General features: G+C 41.4%; 1 protein-coding gene across 2 annotated transcripts in view; it reads left to right on the forward strand.

Annotated features, from left to right (window-relative positions):
- The window catches only part of kif5ab (kinesin family member 5A, b), a 160,495-nt gene that overhangs the window by 58,771 nt on the left and 80,153 nt on the right, over positions 1–21,571 (forward strand). For both annotated transcript variants that reach the window (XM_079579228.1, XM_079579229.1), the window contains exons 3-10: positions 1,070–1,143; positions 1,483–1,587; positions 3,699–3,747; positions 4,640–4,695; positions 6,315–6,402; positions 8,596–8,720; positions 13,882–13,986; positions 16,059–16,207. In XM_079579228.1, the coding sequence (XP_079435354.1) occupies positions 1,070–1,143; positions 1,483–1,587; positions 3,699–3,747; positions 4,640–4,695; positions 6,315–6,402; positions 8,596–8,720; positions 13,882–13,986; positions 16,059–16,207 (751 nt within the window). The remainder of the gene's footprint in view (positions 1–1,069; positions 1,144–1,482; positions 1,588–3,698; positions 3,748–4,639; positions 4,696–6,314; positions 6,403–8,595; positions 8,721–13,881; positions 13,987–16,058; positions 16,208–21,571) is intronic.

The following is a 21,571-nucleotide window of genomic DNA, read 5'->3' on the forward strand; positions in this document are numbered from 1 at the left end:
TTCGGTGGCACGGAGTTTGCCCCGCGGTCTTTAATTCTGGCGCTAGAGCCTGACCATCGATTACCGTATTTTCCGGACAATAAGTCACTCCGGAGCATAAGACGCACTAGTCATAAAATGCCTAATGGGATAAAAAGAACAGGCTGAATAGGCGTACGGTTTGCTAACGTGACACATTACACAACGAACTAAATAGGTGTCTGTTATGTTAACGTCACATAAACAGTTCCGATAACTAAAGCATGAGGAACACACCACTGTATCGTTGACAAACCTCTCCCACCAGCATGTTTTTCAAGCTCTCATTTGCAAAGTCGTCCCTCTAAATGTGGCCAGCTAGCTTTTAGCCTGTGATTAGCTTTGTTTCGTTTTCTTCTAAAAGCAACCTCCACTTCTCGCTCACTCCTAACTTTCTTTCTGCTGCTCGATTAGCCTGCAGTGCCCTCTAGTGGCAAAATTATATTATTGAATTAAAAAAAAATCCACATATTAGTCGCTCCGGAGTATAAGATGCACCCCCTGCCAAACTATGAAAAAAGTGCGACTTACTGTATAGTCCGGAAAATACGGTAGTTATTTGGGAGATGGACAGTGTTTAACTCACAGTGAGAGAACTAGTTTGTATTTTGTCCTGCTATGTCTATGTTGAGAGAGGAGGGTGAAGAGGAAGTGCTCGTTGTAGACTGCGCTGATCGTAAGCACCACGCCTCAGCAGACCCCTTTTTTCAATAAGCGACTCCCTCAAGCTACTGGCAAAAGCACCGGCACACCATTGTTGAGTTATTCTAGCCACATTGATGATAAGCAGCACAGTGATAAGATCCGTGGAGTTGGCATGTTCCCTCCATGCTTAGGGGGGTTTTAGCAGTGTGCTTCAGTTTCTACCGTTAACCCAAACATGCAGGCTATTCTTCCAGATGGCAACAACAAAGCATGTCTTACTTTACCCCATAAATTCTTTGGCCTAAACGATACTGCCAAGAACAGAGGCACAGCCAAACAAATTATGCAACGCTGCCCTTTTGTTTCACCTTGCTTTATGTCTTGTCATCTCCTTCTCTCGCCGTAGATGTCCTGGGTGGATATAACGGCACCATCTTCGCGTATGGGCAGACATCATCGGGAAAGACACACACTATGGAGGTAGAGTATATAGTAGTTGTACTAAATAATTCACAGTGTGTAGACATTTTGCCATGGCACATACGTGAGCACACCCACTTTTTATGGAGCACTATCTCTCAGACTGTAAATCTGACTCCATCACTGTCATAACCTGCTATCTCCAATCCACAGCCCTGTGTGGGAGCTAACCTCTTTTACTACTCTCTCGGGGAGTCATCGTAGTGTCTTTTCAAGTCAAAAGCTTCCCCCGCCAGCCCTTTTTTCTCCTTCCTTTACTGCTTCTGCCACTTGATTCGCCCCAAGGTCTTCATCTATCCTCCTCTTCACACACTTGTTACCTATCTCTCTCTCATGTAGGGGAACCTTCACGACCCACAGGGAATGGGGATCATCCCACGCATCGCAGAGGACATTTTCGAGCACATATTTGCCATGGATGAGAACCTGGAGTTTCATATCAAGGTTGGTGTGTTTTCATCAATCTCTGCGCAGTGCCCTCCCGGTCTATTGGGGTGCACATGCACATATACAGCACTCTATAATGTTTCCGCAGAGCATTACCGCCCAAATCTCACATGACTGAACTAAGCACCAATACATTAAGCTATGTGAGCGCTTGTAATCATGCAATTTTACAGTTTACGCCACTATCTAATGGACATGTTCCACAAAGGACGCATTATTGCAGCATTACGTGCACGTCTTCACAATAATGAGTTTTTGTACTGGCTGCTGTGGCTCATTATCGAACCATGACTCGGCATTTTCTCTAAATTATACCACAATTGTTTACACTCAACAAAAATTAAAGCAGTTTCTGTTTTGCTCTCATTTTTCATGGGGTGAACTCAAAGACATAAAACTTTTTTTCTATAAACACAATTTCTCCCAAATATTGTTCACAAATCTGTCTAAATCTGTGTTAGTGAGCACTTCTCCTTCGTCAGAGAATCTATCCCCCCTCACAGGTGTGGCACATCTCTGAAATGTTCAGTTTGCTTTATTGGGGGAGGTCAGAAAACCAGTCAGTGTCTGGTTTGTCCATCATTTGCCTCAAACAGTGCAGCACAGTTGATCATGTTGTTGATCTTAGACATGTCCCCCATTGAGCATGTTTGGGATGCACTGGATTGGTGTTTGCAGTACGACCACGTGGTCAAACCAGACACTGACTGGTTTTCTGACCTCTCCCTGACCACTCCCATGAAGCAAAACTGAAAAATGTGTGCAAAAACAAAAGTGTTCCTCCTCCTTCTTTCCTGATTGGACCGGACACAGGAAAGCTCGTCTCATTGGTCATAGTGGTATCCCGCCAATTCTGATCAGTGTCTGAAATCAGCAAAAGGAGGGACTTTTGAAAAAATACTATAATTTAATAATACTTATGTTGCCTCACATTACACACAATCTATTCAATTTGTAAAACATTGAAACTTACAGACTATCACTTTAAGGAGACACTGTTTAATCATTTTGATGAAAATCAGACCACGTTTAGTGACCGATTTAGACAGAAATGTGAGAAATTTCATTGTGTAGTCATTGTACTATTTAATTGTTTTTGGTTTATTTTCTCACATTTTCTGCCTATTTGCGCGCCCTGTGTTTCTAAGAGCTGTATGTGAAGTCAATTTCTCCATTGTGAGATCAATAAAGGCTGTCTTATCTTATCTTATCGTATCTTACTTTGTCCTCTCACTGTATAAACAAGACAATAGTCAATGCCGTGTCCTCACATTGCATTAATATTATTTGTTTTATATGATTGAGACAGAGCAAGTTAACGCATACATGTAAACACGTCAGACTGTAGCTCATTTCCAGTCTCAAATCCTCACTCCATCATACGGTGGTTTCCTACACAGGCACGGGGGGGCAAAGTGCGTGAAGACAAAAATACAGCATATGTTGGCCAGAGCAGGGATTGAACCAAGAGATTTACTGTATATTTGTGGGTAAACACTTTGGTAGACTCGAGATATGAAGGAGTTTGTTCTGAAATCCAGTGCCTAAACACACTGCCACAGAGATGCCGGCACAGTTTAGTTTTTCAGTTTGGGAAGATAATTAAAAAGTTATGAATGTTACAAACGAACGAAGAGATTGTTGTTTTACTGCAGAGAGAGAGAACGCTGCTTATGATGCATTTAGTATAAACCATTCTGTACGAGTAGATTATAGTGCAGCAGTTTTTATTTCTTTTGCCCTTCTCTTCTGCTCATCGGTTTTGGCACATGATGCTTTCCAACTAAACACGCTTTAAATAAAGGGACGACAAGAGTTGCAAACCACGCAGCTTTGTTCGTATTTACCGAGTAAACAATACTTCTCGACTTCCAATTAGCAGAGACTCCTTCAGCACTGCACCAACTTATTTATTTATTTTTACATCATGTCAGATTTTAACAGCGATCGACTAAACACACAGCAATAATTACCCGTAATTAGAGCGAGGGCTGAACCCATTTGGCTTCGACTGTGAACAAAACAATGTGATGTATGTGCGCCACCTTTTCCTCTCTCCTTGTTATTCCGAACATCATGCGCTCTGTTTTTCCCCTGTTCCGCTGCAGGTATCCTACTTCGAGATCTACATGGACAAAATCCGGGACTTATTAGATGGTAAACCGCAGCCCACACCTCCATTTTTATTATGGATTACTCCCACACAGCGAAGACCCAATTACAAAGGCAGACCACCATCACACTCCAGCAAGAATTTAGGTTATGAAAAGTCAGCTGCCACACTGCTGAGGAATCAATACAACAAAAGCTTGGCTGGCTCATGATAAAAGGAGAACACTACTTTCCAAAACGTCATACTTTCCTTCCCTGGCAGAGGGTATTAAAGCTACTGTAAAGAGACACTGAACATATAAAAAGTGTACACTGCTGTTTTGCTGGAGCTGATAAAAGAAGTGCCTGGCGCATATCGTAAAACGGCAACAGTGGATCTTATCGTCGTGATCGAAAACCGTGAAATGATAGGAATGGAAACAGAAAACCTCAGGGCATAATATTGTGATTGCATCTTTAATGGAGCCAGAGACAGCAGCGAGCCCCCCCAGCATGCGGGGGGGCTCAAAGCAAAGCCGGAAGATATTCAAGCATCTCGCGAAATATAAACAGTTACGAGTGTGATGGATCGTGGCGTCGTACTTAACAGCTGCCTGCAGAGGATTTGCAAAACTAAAAAAAAAAGGGGGTGAAAGGGGACTGTTGGCAAGAGGACGAGGCCACTGGCTTTGAACTCCTACTTGAAATTAATTAACAACGCAAGGACATTCAAATGGGGGGATGAGCAACGCAGGAATATGGGCCAAAAAAAGTGGACCGGAAAAGACGCGGGAATACGTTCCAGCGTCGCACTAAATTTGGCAACAGCGTTATTCAGTGAGGGGGGGGGGGTTAAAAGGATTTCACAGTGCATTAGCGAAGACAGATAGGAAATGTTTGGACGCAAATGCCTCACACTTTTGGCTAACTTTGACCTCTCTCCTTAATTCCCCCCCAGTGACGAAGACCAATTTGTCAGTGCACGAAGACAGATACAGAGTTCCCTTCGTGAAGGTGAGTCAAGTCATTAAAAGAGGTTTAATATGCTGCTGTCACTATTAAAAGTCTAATATAATGCTCTAAGGGCATAGTTTAACATTGTGTTGGAGGGCAGGTGTAAATGCTGTTGTAGAATCTCATTTGTAAATGCCAAAATGCTAATTTCGGCACTCTTTAATTAATGAGTCTTCACAAATAAGACAAATAGTGGTATCGAGTTCATGTATCTGTCAGCACAAATGAACTGAGGTCAAATATTTGTTGAGTTTGCTCATTCCTGACTTTTTATTTCTAATACATTCTCAGCATTGACGTGATTCTTCATTAAATGTATAAGCACATTTCACTCCTTTTAGGAAACAGAGCGACCCAGTAATGTGCACAATATTAGATCAGATATTAGATCAGCCTAATTGTTTTTAGCAAGTTTTTAGGTGCTACTTCGAGGACGACGATCTCTCATAACAACGTGCAGTTGCCATGCAGCGGTCTCTTTTTTCCCCCACACTAATGTCTGTGAATGTTTGCAAGAGGAAAAGTGGATTTCACGTCACCACAATTATAGAGAAAAATTATACAACCCCTTAAAGGAAAAGGCCACCGTTTTTCCATACAAGATATGTTCTTACCTGAGCTTAGACGAGTTGATGCGTACCTGTGCCTATGGAAGAGCGTGGTATCTTTTAACTTCACCCCATTCGAAGCTATAGGGACACATTGGGAGAGGCCAAATGCTAACAACAGCTTTGGTCTTTTTGCGTGACTCAGCGCACGCACAAAGACCAGACAGTTACGCAACAACTCATCTAAGCTCAGGTAAGAACATATCTCAGTATGTAAAAACGGTGGCCTGTTCCTTTAAATGCAGGGAGTTGTAAAACAAACAAACAAACAAAAAACAAGTTTCCAATGTGGGCCTTGATGATTTCAAAATGAAAAATGCCGCTGTTTTGTGTTTAATTTCAACTATCAAATATCAAATTGAACTGTTTGAATAGATTATTTTGCAGCTCTTAAGAAGTGTAAAAGGGCATTCATGCTTGACAGTGGCTGTTTGTGTAGCAAATTTTGGGGTCTGAGTCAGGCCCAGTTCTACAGCGATGCAAAAGTGCATTGCAACCACATTTTAAAATGCACCCTAAGCTCTAGTTGTCTCCAATCTACTTTCGTGACAAAAATCTTTGGTAACACAATGTATCAAGGTATTTTACACTACCTTACAAAATGTTGTACTATGTAAACTGCTTTGTAACAACCTGTTATAACTTGTATATGTGTAGTACATACACAATGGAATAATATGTGTTTTGCAGGTACATAATGTAATAAGACATAAGATCCTTCGGGTTAGGGTTAGAGTTTGGGTCTTACTACATTATGTACCTCCAAAGTACAAATATTCCATTGTGTATCTAACCCTTAGGTACAAGTTATTACACATTGCTACATAGCACATTACATTGTACTAAATTTGGCAGGTACAATGTATCAAGGGTAGTGTAAAATAAAGTGTTACCAAATCTTTACTTGCTCCCTTTTTGAAAGTCAGATTCTAGCAGCCAACGCGAACCTAACCTTGTCAGTAAACGTGTGCTGTGTCGCTCCTCATGTTAATTTGGGACTCATTCACTCAGGGCTGCACGGAGCGCTTCGTCACGAGCCCCGAGGAAGTCATGGATGTGATAGATGAAGGAAAGGCCAACCGCCATGTCGCCGTCACCAGTGAGTCACTCGCTCGTTCTCAGGCATCTCACGTCAGATCTAATTCACTGTCAAAGTTTAGGAGCATGCACGATACCAAGGTAGTAGGCGGTTAATGAATGAGCGTGAAGATGTCCTGCTGCCTGCAAATTAAGAGAAAATGAGCCGCTTGTGGATGTGAAATTTCTAGTTTTTATTTCGCTTTTGCAGGGACATCTCATTAGTTTTTTAAATGGGGTGTCTCAAAGGTTTCTGCCTATCCATGACCTAAATGGGAAGTTTTCCATTAAGGTGCAGTTCACACGGTGAGAACCATATGTTTGCATACACTGCATAAATTTTTTTTTCTCACTGTCAGTCATCAAACCAGAATTAACTTTTGTTTTTCTTCGGTTGATTAGAATTTAAAAAAATATTTCTATTTGTCAAATTCCAGAAGAATGAGAGACACAATTTTTTATCACTTAGTCAGAAATTAACATACACTAAGATTACGATACCTTAGGGCTCAGCGATCACGATTACTTTCCCCATATTGATCGATCTTGATTTTCGATTCGATTTGATCTTTTCATAATAAATTAAATACATCTTGCTGATTCATACAATTAGATACATCTTTTATTCAAACTAAAACAAATGCTTTCATCAAGTCTCATTGATTGATTGATTGAATATTTTATTTCGAGCTACACAACACAGACACAAAAGCGAGAAGAAAAAATAATAATAATAAAAAATAGCATTCTAGCTTGAAAAGGAGTGGGAAGAAGACAAGCTTATTAACTCCCACCCCCTATTCACTTAAATAATAATGTGGTTGCAACAATAACAATGTTTAGTTGTTATTATCTTACTAAACAATTGAGTTAAGTTGGTTACATATTTACAAAAAATGCAACAATGCATTACATTAAGTCAACCATTACAGTATGTTACACTTTATATACACTATATAAGTGTATAATTTTAATTTATTTAATTTCCTAATTTATTACCATGTTAGTATTACTGTTATTCATTTAACGCAAAAAAATCTGTCCATTGTCTTGTCCAAACTCCCTAACTAGGTACTGTTTGTGCCAAAGAAAAGTCTGTAAACCTGTCGATTATAAAGTCCCATGACGATTATTGAGATTGACCAATAAAAAGGGGGTTAATCTTACAAACCTGAGAACACAGATCCCAACTGTGAAACACGGGGGTGGCAGCATCATGCTGTGGGGTTGTTTTGCTGCGGGAGGGACTGGTGCACTTCACAAAGATGACATCATGAAGAAAGAACACTTTGTGGAAATATTGGAGAAACATCTCAAGACGTCAGCCAGGAAGTTAAAGGGACTATATGGAGTTTAAAAATGTTAAAATTAAGTATTTTCCTCCCCCTACATGTTCTAACAATGTCCTTATGTGTAGAATGAGCCCAGACCTGTTCACCACAACTGCCTCTAAAATCCTGCACTGTCACTCAAAACGGTGTTCATTCAGGTTCGAAGTGCCGTTATGCACGAGCTTAATATAGAAGCTGCAGATACACGTATGACCTGACGTGGCAGTAGTGAGTATTAAAATGACCAACTTGCATCTGGTCCCTTTAAAGCTTGGGCGCAGATGGGTCTTCCAAATGGACAATTCCCAAAGCATATGGCCAATACTGTTACAAAGTGGCTTAAGGAAAACAAAGCAAATGCAAATGTGTCTTTTTATAAAGTGTATGTAAACATCTGGTTCTCACTGTATATTTACCATAGATACTTCATGATGATTTTCCCGGTGTTGCACTGTGGGTGTTTTGTTATTTTGGTAATGAAGTTTCTAAATACAATCATGGGAAACAAAATTCAAGCCAAGGGGATATTAAGAAACCTTTAGATCATCTGGTAAAAAGGCAAAAGAGACTCTACAGAATACCACTGTCATCTGGCTTCTTGTGTTGAGAATAGGGGGCTGAATGTCTTCTTAAATGTGGTCTTATGTTGTTTCGACAGCTGCACTGGAGGATAAATGAAGCCCTGGGAGTAAAGACGATTGTGAAAAAACAAATCCAGCACTAGTTTGTTTGTCCATGATGAACAGTCCATAAGATGTGCGTCATAAGAACATTAGGGAGAGAAACGTGTCGTGAGGCGCGAAATGACTGCCTGTCTCGGCTCTGACATATCGCGTTTGAAATGCTGCTCTAGCCGTATTTATTCTTGTGTGTGTCCTCCGTAGACATGAATGAGCACAGCTCCCGCAGCCACAGCATCTTCCTGATAAATATCAAACAGGAAAACGTGGAAACTGAGCAGAAGCTGAGTGGGAAGCTGTACCTCGTCGACCTCGCGGGTAGTGAGAAGGTAAGAAAAGTGGGAAGTTTTTTATGAATGAAAAAAGGGTTTTCCAAGGTCATATTCAGCGCCGGCTTAGCAATTTTTTATGTTTCGTGGTTTTCTAAGAGAGTTTTCACATTTTTCATCTTTGACACCGCATTGAATCTTCAAATGAGAGCACATTCTCAGCAAAGGCTATGTTTTATTTGGATAGTTTCTGCAATTGTCGATATAATGGTCTGACCTCGTGCCTCTCCCCTCACTGTAGGAGGCCAGCTTTGAGACACAGGCGGGACCGAGCGGAAATAATATTTTCCGTTCAGGGACACTCAGGTGCATTCTGAGTCAGCCCACTCTGTCATGCGAACTGAAAAACAATTTATCTTGAGGACATAGGTCATCCTGTGGAAAACAAACAGAAGCAAATTCGCTGCAGCAAGTTGTTATGGTATTGATGCAAACTGTTATAAGGGTTGGCAACGTCAAGCCCTGAGAGGGGAATACGGGCCCTGCAGCATTGATCTTCTGGTCCCTATGTTGCTTTATAGACATAGTACACACATCAGAGATCAAATACTTAATGAAGTATTTATCGGCGCCCCCCAAAAAATCCCCTGTTTGTAGAGAGTGAGGCTTTTCATCTGGGAGGAATTGCAATAGAAAGTTCCAGCTCCTGGTCTGTGCTCGATGAAGAAGATAATTGTATTCATGTGTCCTTCACTCCTCTCTCAACGAACCACCTGAGCTCTTTATCCAACAGTCCTTCTTGTCCTCAAAAGAGTGAGCCATCTCTTTCCAACACAGCCCCCCTACATGTCTGATTTCCATGGTAACTTTAAATTAATAATCTTCCCTCCTGAACTCCCTTGGGGGGCGTGCAGGGAACAGGCCGATGTTCCTTCAGCGTGTAATTGCTGATGCTGCAGGGCTGAGTTGTCTTGATCATCCCCTGGGACAAAAAAAAACAAAGAACCCTCCCCTAAAAACTTTGCACACTTTGATACAAAACATTATTGATTGGATACAAAGCCGGCTCACGCTTGACAGAGAGCTTTGATAGGAGTTGTTCGCAGCTTGCGATGAGCGCCTCATTAAGTCAGAGTCAATAACTATGTCCCATGATGCTTTTGACACAGTTTGAACGTCTATTGAAAATTCATCAGCTGCATGGGGAAGTTTTTGAAATTCTGATCATCTCACTGTTAGCTAATTTCTACACAATTAGGGATGCATCATGTGAGGGGAAAACACCAGATTATTACAACAATAATATCATGACACTGCATGAAAAAGGTCACCACCTAATAAACTGTTCTGATCTGGAGTGGCTGCAGTAGGTCAGGTCTAGGTTCAGCAACAGTATATGTCCAAAGAATGAGGTGATCCTGAATGACCAGTTATTCTTCCATGATGGCAGAGGCATATTCCTAGATGACAAAACCAGGATTCATTGGGCTCACATTGTGAAAGAGGAGGCCAGGAATCATGAGACATTATTTCAAACTCATGGAATGGCCTCCCCAGAGTCCGGATCTTTACCCCATTGATAATCTTTGGCATGTGCTGGAGAAGGGTCACACTGTCCCATCTTCTATACAAGATCTTGGGGAAAATTCATGCTGTCTGGCAGTGTATATAATATTATATTCAACCATTTCAACCCAAAACAATATACATTCAAAAGTCGTAAGTGCTTTGTTTTGGTTTTATGTCAACAGATTGTATCAAAATAAGATATAAAATTACCAGATGAGGACCAAAACAAGGCTAACATGGAACTAAATGAGAGCCTATACAAGCATAAAACACCCAACCATTTTAGTTTTAGGCTGTGTTGGTCAAAAAAGAATGATCCAGTCAGATGGATGATCCGAAAATGCGACCTCCTTTTACCCACTAGTTGTGTTGCTTAGAGAAGAGCCTTACCGGTTTAGCTGTACTGAATGGGTGACGGCTGGCAGTGTAGCCACCTTCACCACAACAAAATTTCCTCTTTTTTCTGATGTTTTTCATGCCGATTTATTTGTTTTTACGGTCTCGGCTGCTTACTTTCTGGGACACGTTTCCTCAGTAAGGTTTTTGGCTCTGTTTTTCGCTAAATTAATAAGTAGGCAGCAGCATGAATGTGAAAATCACGGATTAGCGGTCACCCTTCAGCGGTGATATTTCCAGAGACGAGGAGCAAAGAAAAAAGTGAAGGGGATTTTGAAGGAATAGAAATGTCAGCCCATTCAGCTGAATTACCATCAAGCAGCACTATGATACAATCAAAGCCAAACATAGCAGCTAGATTACTATTTTGAGGACTACATGGGGCAAAAGTTGATCGAGACCAGATATGTCAATATGATTTATGATGACTGGTGCCCTGTGGGAGCCACCAGATAATAGTTGTTGCCTTCTTTTCTTTCAAATCTGTTAAGTAGTGATTATTATTCATCATGAGGTGGATGTGGTAGGAATAAAAAGGAGAAGCGGTTTAGGCTATCGATGCTGATTGCTACAAAGCCACAGATCTGGGATCCCGGAGCAGTCAGTTATTTGTGACGACATTGTTCCTCAAAAAAAATGAAAGCTAAAGCCAGCCCCTATTATTATTATAATAGCATGCTACTTTTAGGACATTCATACAATTAATGTGTTTTCTGCCATCAATAACATTTTAAAAGAAGTGGAGTGTCCACCAGATGTGAATCCGATTTTACAATAACCGCTCGTGTTTTAGCATTAAGCTTTGGTGCCGCTATGAAACATCAGAGATAACTACTAGGCTATTATCAACAGTAAAATCTTAAAGGTCTGTGAATTATTTTTTGCTTTTTAAAAAGGGTTTGACATCATCTTAATTTGGTTGACACTTTGACAACAGCCATCTACATCTTGTTGCCTTGTATTTTAATAATTACGTTTGATGGCTAATGATAACAGCTACCTCTGGCAGAGTGTGTAATTTGATCATTATGTTTGGTGGCTAATTCTTACCAGATCAAGTTCAAGTTTATTTGTCATATGCATCAAGTGCAGGGTACCAAAAGCAATGAAAAGACAGCTACCAATAATAATTATGTTTGATGGCTAATGATAACAGCTACCTCTTGCAGAGCGTGTGATTTGAAATTATGTTTGATGGCTAATGCTAACAGCCAGCGCTAACAGCTACCGTTTAGGGACAATACTTGTATTTGGGAAGGCTACAAATGAAACCTCGTAATTACTGCAAGCTGACATTGCTAGTCACGTGACGCAGAGCTTAGCCTATCAATTAGGGATGGGCGACCACAGTATCGATATATCGATACCAAACGGCTACTTTTTGAGGATCGATATTGGGCAAAAAGTATCGACACTCATTTGCATATATAAAAAGTAGGCGTGGCAGCAATTTTGAACATAAAAGGACAATTTACATCTTTGTTCTGAGCCAAAACAGTCCACAGCAGCAGGGGATTGAACTAAACCAGCCATATCATTCTGGTTTAGATTCTGTTATTAAAGTATTAGTTTTAAACTTTTTAATTTCACATTAACATTGTATAATTTACCAGCTAAAGTAACATCATTACCTATTAATTATATAAAATAACCAGTTTTAGAAATGTATATTGATTGAAATACATTCACCCATACAAAAGTGACCGGTATCGGTATTGGTATTGGTATCGAGAAAAAAGACCGCAAAAGTATCGGTATCGTATCGATTCCAAAAAATGTGGTATCGCCCCCTACTATCAATACACATGATTGATCCAGCGTGGCGTGGTTGTGTCCTCTGCATCCGATACATCCCCATTGCAAGCATTTGGAATAGCGACCTCCACTCGATTCTGATTCGGAAAAGTATTCTGTAGTATAGTAAGTATTCTAATGGAACGCTACGGACACAAGCCGTGTTTTATTAAACAAATGTATGTGGCTAGGATCAGCACCACATGACTAGCAGCCGCAATGGTGACTTTCAGTAATCACAAGGTTTCATTTGACCGATTTATCTAACTCTTACTGACCTTAGGAAGCTGGACCTTGATAATGGCCTGTTACACACATCTTGTTATTAATATAGATGGAGTAATTTAAAATGTATTCATTATTAAATAAAAACATCCAGGGGAGGCTTTACAAAGTCCATGGTAAAGGTAGCCTCTAAGTATGGAAAGGGCAGCACACAATAGCATATTTTATAGCACAGTATTATAAACGTAAAGGATAATGATGATTTCCCACAGTCCAGACACAGACATTGTTATTGTTATACTTATTGGATATTGTTATTGGCTTTGCATAATCACTTGCTTTTTAATTTGTGTGGAATTACTTCCCACAACAGACCTGCTTTACATTAACAAGCAAGCAAAGGGAAAATTACCTGAATGAATTTACCCACACTAATACTGTTTCAGCTTCACAGGTCTTGGAAAATTCCTTAATCGAAACATGTTTTTACCGAGGTTTGGTCTGAGTGATGAGAAGCACGTTAATGGTATGAACTGCGTCACATGTCGACCAAGTGTCAGCCATTTTCACTAATTAGTCACAAATTGAGTATTGATTATCGATTATCGGACCCAATTAGAGTCTTTCTCAGTAAAGACAGAGGCTGGTGTGGAAGACAACCTGGTGCTCTTTGACATACTGTACTTGAAGGTATCCACCTTATTCGCTCATAGAAACGAGGATGGGGCAGAAGTCTTGCTGAGCCATTGGTTTCCAGTGGTTTCCAGGGCGAGTTTTCATTTCACATAGCGGTTTATTTTAACATTTCAGGATTATTTTGAACATTTGAAAAGATGTCCTCGCGCAGCTCAGGAACATGTTTTGCTGTTCCCGGTTTGAATAAAAAAACAGGGAAAGTGACATTTGTAGCTGTGGAACATGCAGTGTTTGGAACATGCTTTTTGAATAAAGCTGGGCTTAAGCTGTGACATGTTTGGAGTGATTTTGAACATGCCAAATGCGACTGACTCTCATACAAGAAGAGCCTTAGCCAGAGATCAGATGATGAGAAAGCAGAATGAGCCTGACATTTAGGGTTGCCATATCCTTTATCCAACTAAGAAAACATAGATGTGCTTGGTGCTAGTGCTAGTGCAGTAGTTAAAGACAACCCAAGTTTGATTGTAGCTGTAGCACCTTTTTGTAATCATTACTTTTACATGCAGCTTCACTCTAACATGACGTGTTTTTCTGTCAGGTCAGTAAGACAGGGGCGGAGGGATCTGTGCTGGATGAGGCCAAGAACATCAACAAGTCGCTGTCCGCCCTGGGGAACGTGATCTCGGCCCTCGCTGAAGGAACGGTATGAGTGAGCGCGCACTGCATTATTTATCATCCGCCAGTGTTCAGCACGTATTGAATGTGTGAAGAGCAACCGCACAAGAGGTGCGGTGTCATGAATCTAATCTGAGGCGGCAGTGGGCTGGCACATTGTTAGGGAATATGCCCACAGACCTGAGGCAACGGTTCAATCACAGCTCTGAACAGTGTCTACTGTTGTTGTGCCACTGGGCAAGACACTGTAACCACCTTTCAGCTGCAGTCCGATTAGATCTCCTGAGGGCAGGTGTGGCTGGAGTATTACCACCAGGGTGCATGCAGAGTAAATAAATTATTCATGAAAGTGTAAAGCGAGTGTTTGGAAAAGTGCCATATACTACTGTGCTACTGATAATGCTGAGGCAAAGGAAAATGTTACTCTTTATTATTAATGTCCTGCTTTGTATACGCCCATGTATATAATCAATTCCAGTGCATGTATATTGAACAATACTTTGTCAAAACATTTTTTTTTTTTCAGCTAATGTAGCAAGTATTTTTTCTTTGTTGACACATCCATCCATTTTAATAATTACCACTAAGCCACTTTTTAATATTTTGATATCAATGCAAAGTGCTTCTCTCTGGTCCTCATGGCGGGGAGCTATTGCTCTAATACCACCCCCAGGGTCGACTCCAAAAGACCCTTTGTAAACAGTGTTCCTCGTTTTCACCGCTTAACCTGGCTCCAAATAGTTTCTTTTTTTCTAAAAAGTGCTATGACCTCTGTGACAATGCTGGGGTAGGTGTCATATTTTTCACCACACTGTTTTTTGTACAGCAGAAATAAAAAGTGGAAACCTAAATCTATGATTGACAGGCTCTGGAGGCCTGTGGAGGCTTGAAGCCGATCTGCCCGTCCTGGGACGGCGGTGCTTCCAGCACTTTTGCCCCTTTAAGGAACAGGCTTCGTAGGAGGAGATTGAGCAGCCATGTTAATTTCACAGACCACACGGGATCATTACTATGAATGGGGCTGAATGGATGATCGGACTATCTATATTATATCTATGTTTGATATCAACCTAAATGACTTGGATTGTAACATTTTTTATGTTATTATCCAGTATATATATTTATCTTGTAGATAAAGTGAGTAGTTAAAGGCCCTATACCTGATTTTATTTTAAATTACAAACAAGGAAAGAGGAAGCCACTTAAATTAAAATGTCTGTTGTGTCCAAACTCATTCCTAGCTTTTCTAACATATTTGCAATATCCTAATTATTCACAGGGACGAACTTATCGGCACATTTCACAACTCGCATTGTCACTTTTTGTCAAAGAAATGCTCCAAAACTCGCCTGAGAGTTCATGAAATTGATATAAATGCTTTATAATTAGATGGGACAGTGTTTTAAACTAAATTTGCTCCACTACAAGAAAAAATCAGTGTAATGCCTTTAACTTCACTCACAAGCTGCAGCAGATTATTATCGCATTTGTGTACTGAGCATTAGAAGAAGCAGCTTTGGCAGAGTAGGAGTAGCAGTAGTAGTAGAGCTGGAAGTAGCAGAAGTTCTCATAGTTAGATGTTAACTTTGATCTCCATCTCTTGCTGTAAAATACGTGTTCGTAACTGGCAGACCATAATTCTAAACTAGAAGTATATTTGTATCTCTCTAGAGCGGCTAATTCGGGCCATAGCCAATTTGACAGCTTCTCCCTGACCGCCTTATTATAAAGCACCGCCGTCCAGCCATTTCATTTAACGCTCAAGCGCTCATTGATTCTTTTATAAAACACCTAGAAATTCTGAGAGACTGTCAAATGCCTCCCGACTGTTAAATCATGCTCTGGCCTCTTATTGTCTATTCACAGCTCAAGGATGTCGCCTGAATGACAGAGTTTAAAAGCTTTAACATGCTCTACAAACGATGGCGCAGACAGAGAAAACCTCTTTGTTCCTGGCTGATGCTCACAACACATCTCTGTTAGTGTTAAAGAAAACCCAGGCATTGCACCAAAGAGAATCCCTTTTTTTTCTTTTTTTTTCTTTCATCCTAAGCCGCTTCTTTTCTCGGGTGTCTCCTCTGACTTGTCTCTTCTTTGTAGAAATCCCACGTACCGTACCGGGACAGCAAAATGACACGCATCCTTCAGGACTCGCTGGGCGGAAACTGTCGCACCACAATGTTCATCTGCTGCTCGCCCTCAAGCTACAACGACGTGGAGACCAAGTCCACGTTGATGTTTGGCCAACGGTAAAAAAAAGAAAAGACCTCTATGCAAATTAGCCACGGCCTGGTGCGTTCGCTCCCTCACACATCTGTCCCGCGGTGATTCTACTCATGCATGCTGTTCTCATACACTGGACCCCGGGACAGCACAGTGCTTTTGCATCTCATTTGAATACAGCCTTAAAATTCAGGTCTGACTAATTTTTCACCAGAACATACTGTAGTTAACCATGTCAGCCCAATATATATTATCGTTATCGCAAATCCACATAGGCTTTGGGGAAATCCACTGTCCATCCGCCATGTTTGTGGGTGATAGCATATATTTATTTTATTATTCGACTAACAATAGCTCTATTAGCTGCTGAATCACTACTGGTATATATCTAACTCACTGTAGTGTCCAAGTGTTTTGATGATAGTGTAGCTTCAGTGTTTTTGCTTTCCAAATCTCCATTAGTTTATTATTGCTGCAAATCCCATAATGCTTAGTGATAAGGCATCACAATCATGATCTATTGTACAATGCCAGAACACATTGCAAAAGCGCAAGGGTCTTCCAGCGGACTGTGATTTGAATATTATGTGAACAACTTTAAAATGTGCAGTTTTAGTTGTTACTTGACCTTTTTGTCTTGTTCTGATCCTGATTAGGTATTTACAGCAGTACAGATATCACTTTTCTCAACATAGCTGCTCTTATATACTGTCAAAATCCTTCGTGCTTCTCCCCAGTCCCTCTGCTGCCTGTGTCAGCTCCGCCTCTGTGAGCTGTTGGAGAGAGGGATACAGACTCCAGACACAACTGAAGTTAAAACTTAAAGGGACTATACAGAGTTTAAAAATGTTAAAATGAAGTATTTTCCTCCTCCTACATGTTCCAACAATGTCCTAAGGTGTGAGCCCAAACCTGTTCACCACAACTGCCTCTAAAATCCTGCACTGTCACTCAAAAAGGTGTTAATTTGGTTCGAAGTGCCGTCATGCACGAGCTTAATATAGAAGGTGCAGTTACACGTATGACCTGAGGTGGCAGTAGTGAGTATAAAATGGCTAACTTGAATCTAGCCCCTTTAAGCCAGGACTCCTATACTTCTGTAACGCGCTCATATACATGAGAGGAAAAGGCCGACATTGCAACGTATCGCCGCTCCGCATGTGATCCCATTGTTTACTTTTCACTCCACAAACCCAGCGTAATTATAAAACCAAAAATATGAAGCGGATCTTTCTCAAATAAGAGGTGGCTGAAAGCTACGGATGCGCTGACTGCATTTATGGATTAGTTTAAGTTTGTAGAGATCTTGATTTTATGTAGCTAGCAGGTTCATTCCTCGCGGACGGGCTGCACCTGCAGAGTTCTCCTTTCTCCCTCTCTCCCCGATCCCATTCTCTTTACTCATTTAGTCTTTGCCTTTCTCTATTTTTCTCGAATGTAGCAGAGAGCGGTGCATGTGGAGCTTGATAAACATGCAACCTTCCCCCTTGTACCGACTCGTTTGCGACCGACCCATCACTAACATACACCGCGGGCAAGAGTGCAACGCTTGTGTCTGCACCTTTGCTTTAGCCTTCCACGGGCCCCAGGGGTCTCATGGGTTAATCAGAGGGGTCGGAAGCCCCCCCCATCCCCCCCTTTTCCCACATTGGGTATTTTTAATAGGCCGATATCATATCCGGTGTGGCTTGTTCTTTAACTTGCACTGTCCCTACCAAATAAACCAATAAACTAAACTAAACATTGCTAGCTCGTGTGTAGCGGCTCAGCTCATTGTAGTTCACAAGGAGGAACTGTGCCCTCTGCTGGCTTAAAGTATAACTGTGCTTTATCATACCATGAAACACACATAATATTTAGACGTTATTTTGATTTATACTTCAAACAACAACAAAGCTCAAGGAATATCAAAGCATTATATAGGACCTTTAAGAAATAAAAAGCGTGTTTAGAGTGATGGTGCAAGTTTTATTTTTTAATTTATAAGCTTGTGTTGTGGATTTTCTTGCTTAATAAAGCTTAAGAGAAGTTTGTCTAGTCAACATGTGAAGTTTATTACACAATGCATCGCGGAGAAGTTACCCATAACGCGGAGTCATGTTTAAAGAACAACTAACCCCAAAATCAACTTTTTTTTCTAGCTAAGTTGTATAAATGGGTATCTTATAGTGTTGTCTACATGTATCTGTCACTATTTTAACAATTTAGTGCATATTTGTTGAAATCCTGTCTTTGTGTCCAAAACCGTCTGTGTGGCGCCATCTGCACCTTATCGAGTGCATTACATGCTTTACTGTTGGTTTCCTTCGTGATTAGCTCTGAGCGGGGCGCTTACGTCAGCAGGAGGGCGCCGACGTCAGCGGCCTCTCTTCTGTGGAGTATAAAAGCAGCCCACTCCGCACACGCCCCCGTAGCGAGTTGGAGTTTGGAATAGCGAGTGTCTTTATATCGATTTTCAGGTTTGCGATTTATTAGCGTAGCTTTTAGTTAGATTTATTACATAGCTTTTAGTTAGATTTATTAGCATAGCTTTTAGTTAGATTTATTAGTTTGTCGTAGTTTAGATAGTTATTAGATTTAGTTGTAGTTTAGTCTTAGTGAGAGATTAGTAGCATTTAGCATAAGAATTAGCTAGGTTAGCTGTATTTAGTGTTCTGTATTGTGTAATATTAGGTGTAGTGTTGTAGTCTTGTTTGTTAGGATGGGGAGAAAGTGTAGTGTTGTAGGTTGTCATAGTTCTGTAGGTTTACATTACTTTCCTCAGGACTTAGAAATTAGGCGCCAGTGGCTGCGCGCAATTGGCCTGGGGGAAAACTGCGAACTCCCGCCTCGTGCTGGAGTTTGCAACCAACATTTTGCTTGCGATTCCTTCGCCAACTCCTTGGAGTTTGAGCTGGGCTACAGTAAGGTTCTTCGTTTGAAGAATGAGGCAGTCCCCACCCTTGCTCTTCCACGACTGAGCCCACCGACACTGCTGCCCCGCCAGCAGGACGATTTCAGGCGCCAATCTGAGGTGAGTGAGAATAACAACAACCTAAAACTGCTACTAATGTCATGTAAGTAGAATTTCGATAGTGCACGTTGAAATAGATTGTAGTAGTGTCTCAAACAATGCGGGATCTGGCGTGTAAATAAACTATGCACTGGGTGAGGCTTGTGGCTGCGTGTGCTCCAAGCGGTGCGCCCCGCACTCGTTCACTTGACTTGGGCAGAGGAACAGCAGTCTGCATCCATCAGCTGTCTGGCAACTCTCTAACCCCGCTCAAACAGAGAGCTATGAACCGCATGAGACGGTGAGCTGACAGTTACACCGCTGTATATTATGACATGTGAACTTTTATAGCCTTTTGTAGCTAGCGGGAGTGGCTAATGCATCAGTCTGCACAACAAAGTTACGCTGAGACCGCGCGTAATTGTGCTTGAGACTGAGCACCAAACTAGTCTACATTTTCGCGATGACAGTAGCTTTCATATTTGACAACAGCTGCGCAAAACGTGAGTGCATCTACAAGCTAACCTATAAAGCTAACGGATAGCTATCATCTAATGTGTGGCTAAACTGACCGGGCAGGTGCCCGTGGCTCCGCGCGCGCTCGTGTGATATGTGATCGTGGTCAGTGAGGGGCGAGAGGGCTGACCACTCCAGGTGGACCGTATGGTTATTGGGTGCTCTGGTGCTGGGATCCATATGTTGGCTTACGTTCACTAATCTGCATTAGACAACAATTAAATGCACTAAGGAAATGTAACACATTACCCTTCTTCTGTAGTGTACATTTTAAAAATAATATGTATTTTTACGTTTTCAGCCAGTGACCAGAGAATTTGGCTGCCAGACTGATCCAGTCATTGTAAGGCATGCAAGTGTCCAGGCCAATGTGAAGCCGAGCAGGCGAAGCAAAGGTGATATCTCTTTTTATTGTTTATACAGTCATTTTATTTCTAAAAACACTCTGTTTTGTGTAAATGATAATTACGGCCATTTTTAACATGTTTGTTTATTTTGTTTGTGTTTTGTACAGCTACTCAAGCCCGGACCGCTTACACAAGCGTCGGTTGTGGTACTGAGGACCTGATGGAAATCCCTCTTCCTGACAGTCCCAGAGCAGCCTCTACACCTTTAAAAAGGAGAAGGTGTGAGGTGTCAGCGTCTGACCCCAGCTTCCACATCGATGACAGTGCCAGCACTGTGAACTGTTCAAGGTACAAAGGAAATCTAGCTTTTTAATAGAAAAAATATATACAGCTTCCTGTTTTTTTGAGGGATGAAATATCCTTTATTTTATATAGCATTCCCACTGAAGTCCCTCCACACAAGGACAAAAAATATATTGTTCACGAGGACCAACTGCTGGAGCTGTTCAGGCGCTGTCCTGTCTGCACTGGTCGCTGTGCTGTGGACACCATCACAGTCGGCACACTGCTTCGGGTCAGTCAACAGTGTCCTCGCTGTGAGTTCTCCAGTCAGTGGTCCAGTCAGCCCATGGTGAACAACATCCCAGCTGGAAACCTACAGCTCTGTGCTGCTGTGCTGTTCACCGGCTCATCGTTTAGTCAGATTTCAAAGGTACAGCACAAATTATTTTGTTTGGATTTTGTTTCCATCTATTATCAGTTGATAACCTATTTTTTCCTTTTATAGTTCTTGAGGGCCTTCAATATTCAGGGACTGTCAGAGCAGTGCTTCTACAGGCATCAGGCAAAGCTCCTCATCCCTACGGTCAACTGGCAGTGGAAGTTGGAGCAGGAGGACCTCATCAGGGAGGCTCTTGAAAGCGGCTCTGTGTCACTGGGCGGGGACATGCGGGCAGATTCACCTGGTAAATACATTTCATTAACATTTATCAGAAGTAAAAGTCAGCTAACGTACAACTTGCATTCGTGTAGGACATTCGGCCAAATATGGCAGTTACACCATGATGAATCTCAGTAATAACAAAGTCATTGACATCCAGCTAGTCCAGGTAATGGAATTCAAGGAATGTTTCAATATGTAATTTGGGATCACTCTGTGCATTTCAGCACCTAATTTATTTTTTGTCTTATTAGAGCAATGAGGTTGGAAACAGCGTGCGCATGGAGAAGGAGGGCTTTGTGCGGAGTCTGACTATGCTGGAAGAGAGGGGTGTCAATGTGGAGGCCATTGTGACGGACCGACACACCGGCGTGCAAAAGTTTTTAAGGGAGGAAAAGAAGGAAATCAGGCACTACTTTGACCCATGGCACATGGGAAAGGGTATGCATTTGGGGAATGCTGTGTAATATTATGGTTATTCTGCATTTAGTAAATATGTATTTTAAACTCTAGGAATTGGGAAAAAAATTGATGAGCTCGCAAAGAGAAAGAGCACCCAGGACGCTGGCCAGTGGAGAAAAAGCGTGGTAAATCA

The sequence above is a fragment of the Gobius niger genome, assembly GCF_951799975.1.
Source record: "Gobius niger genome assembly, chromosome: 20".
NCBI classification, from domain to species: Eukaryota; Metazoa; Chordata; class Actinopteri; order Gobiiformes; family Gobiidae; genus Gobius; species Gobius niger.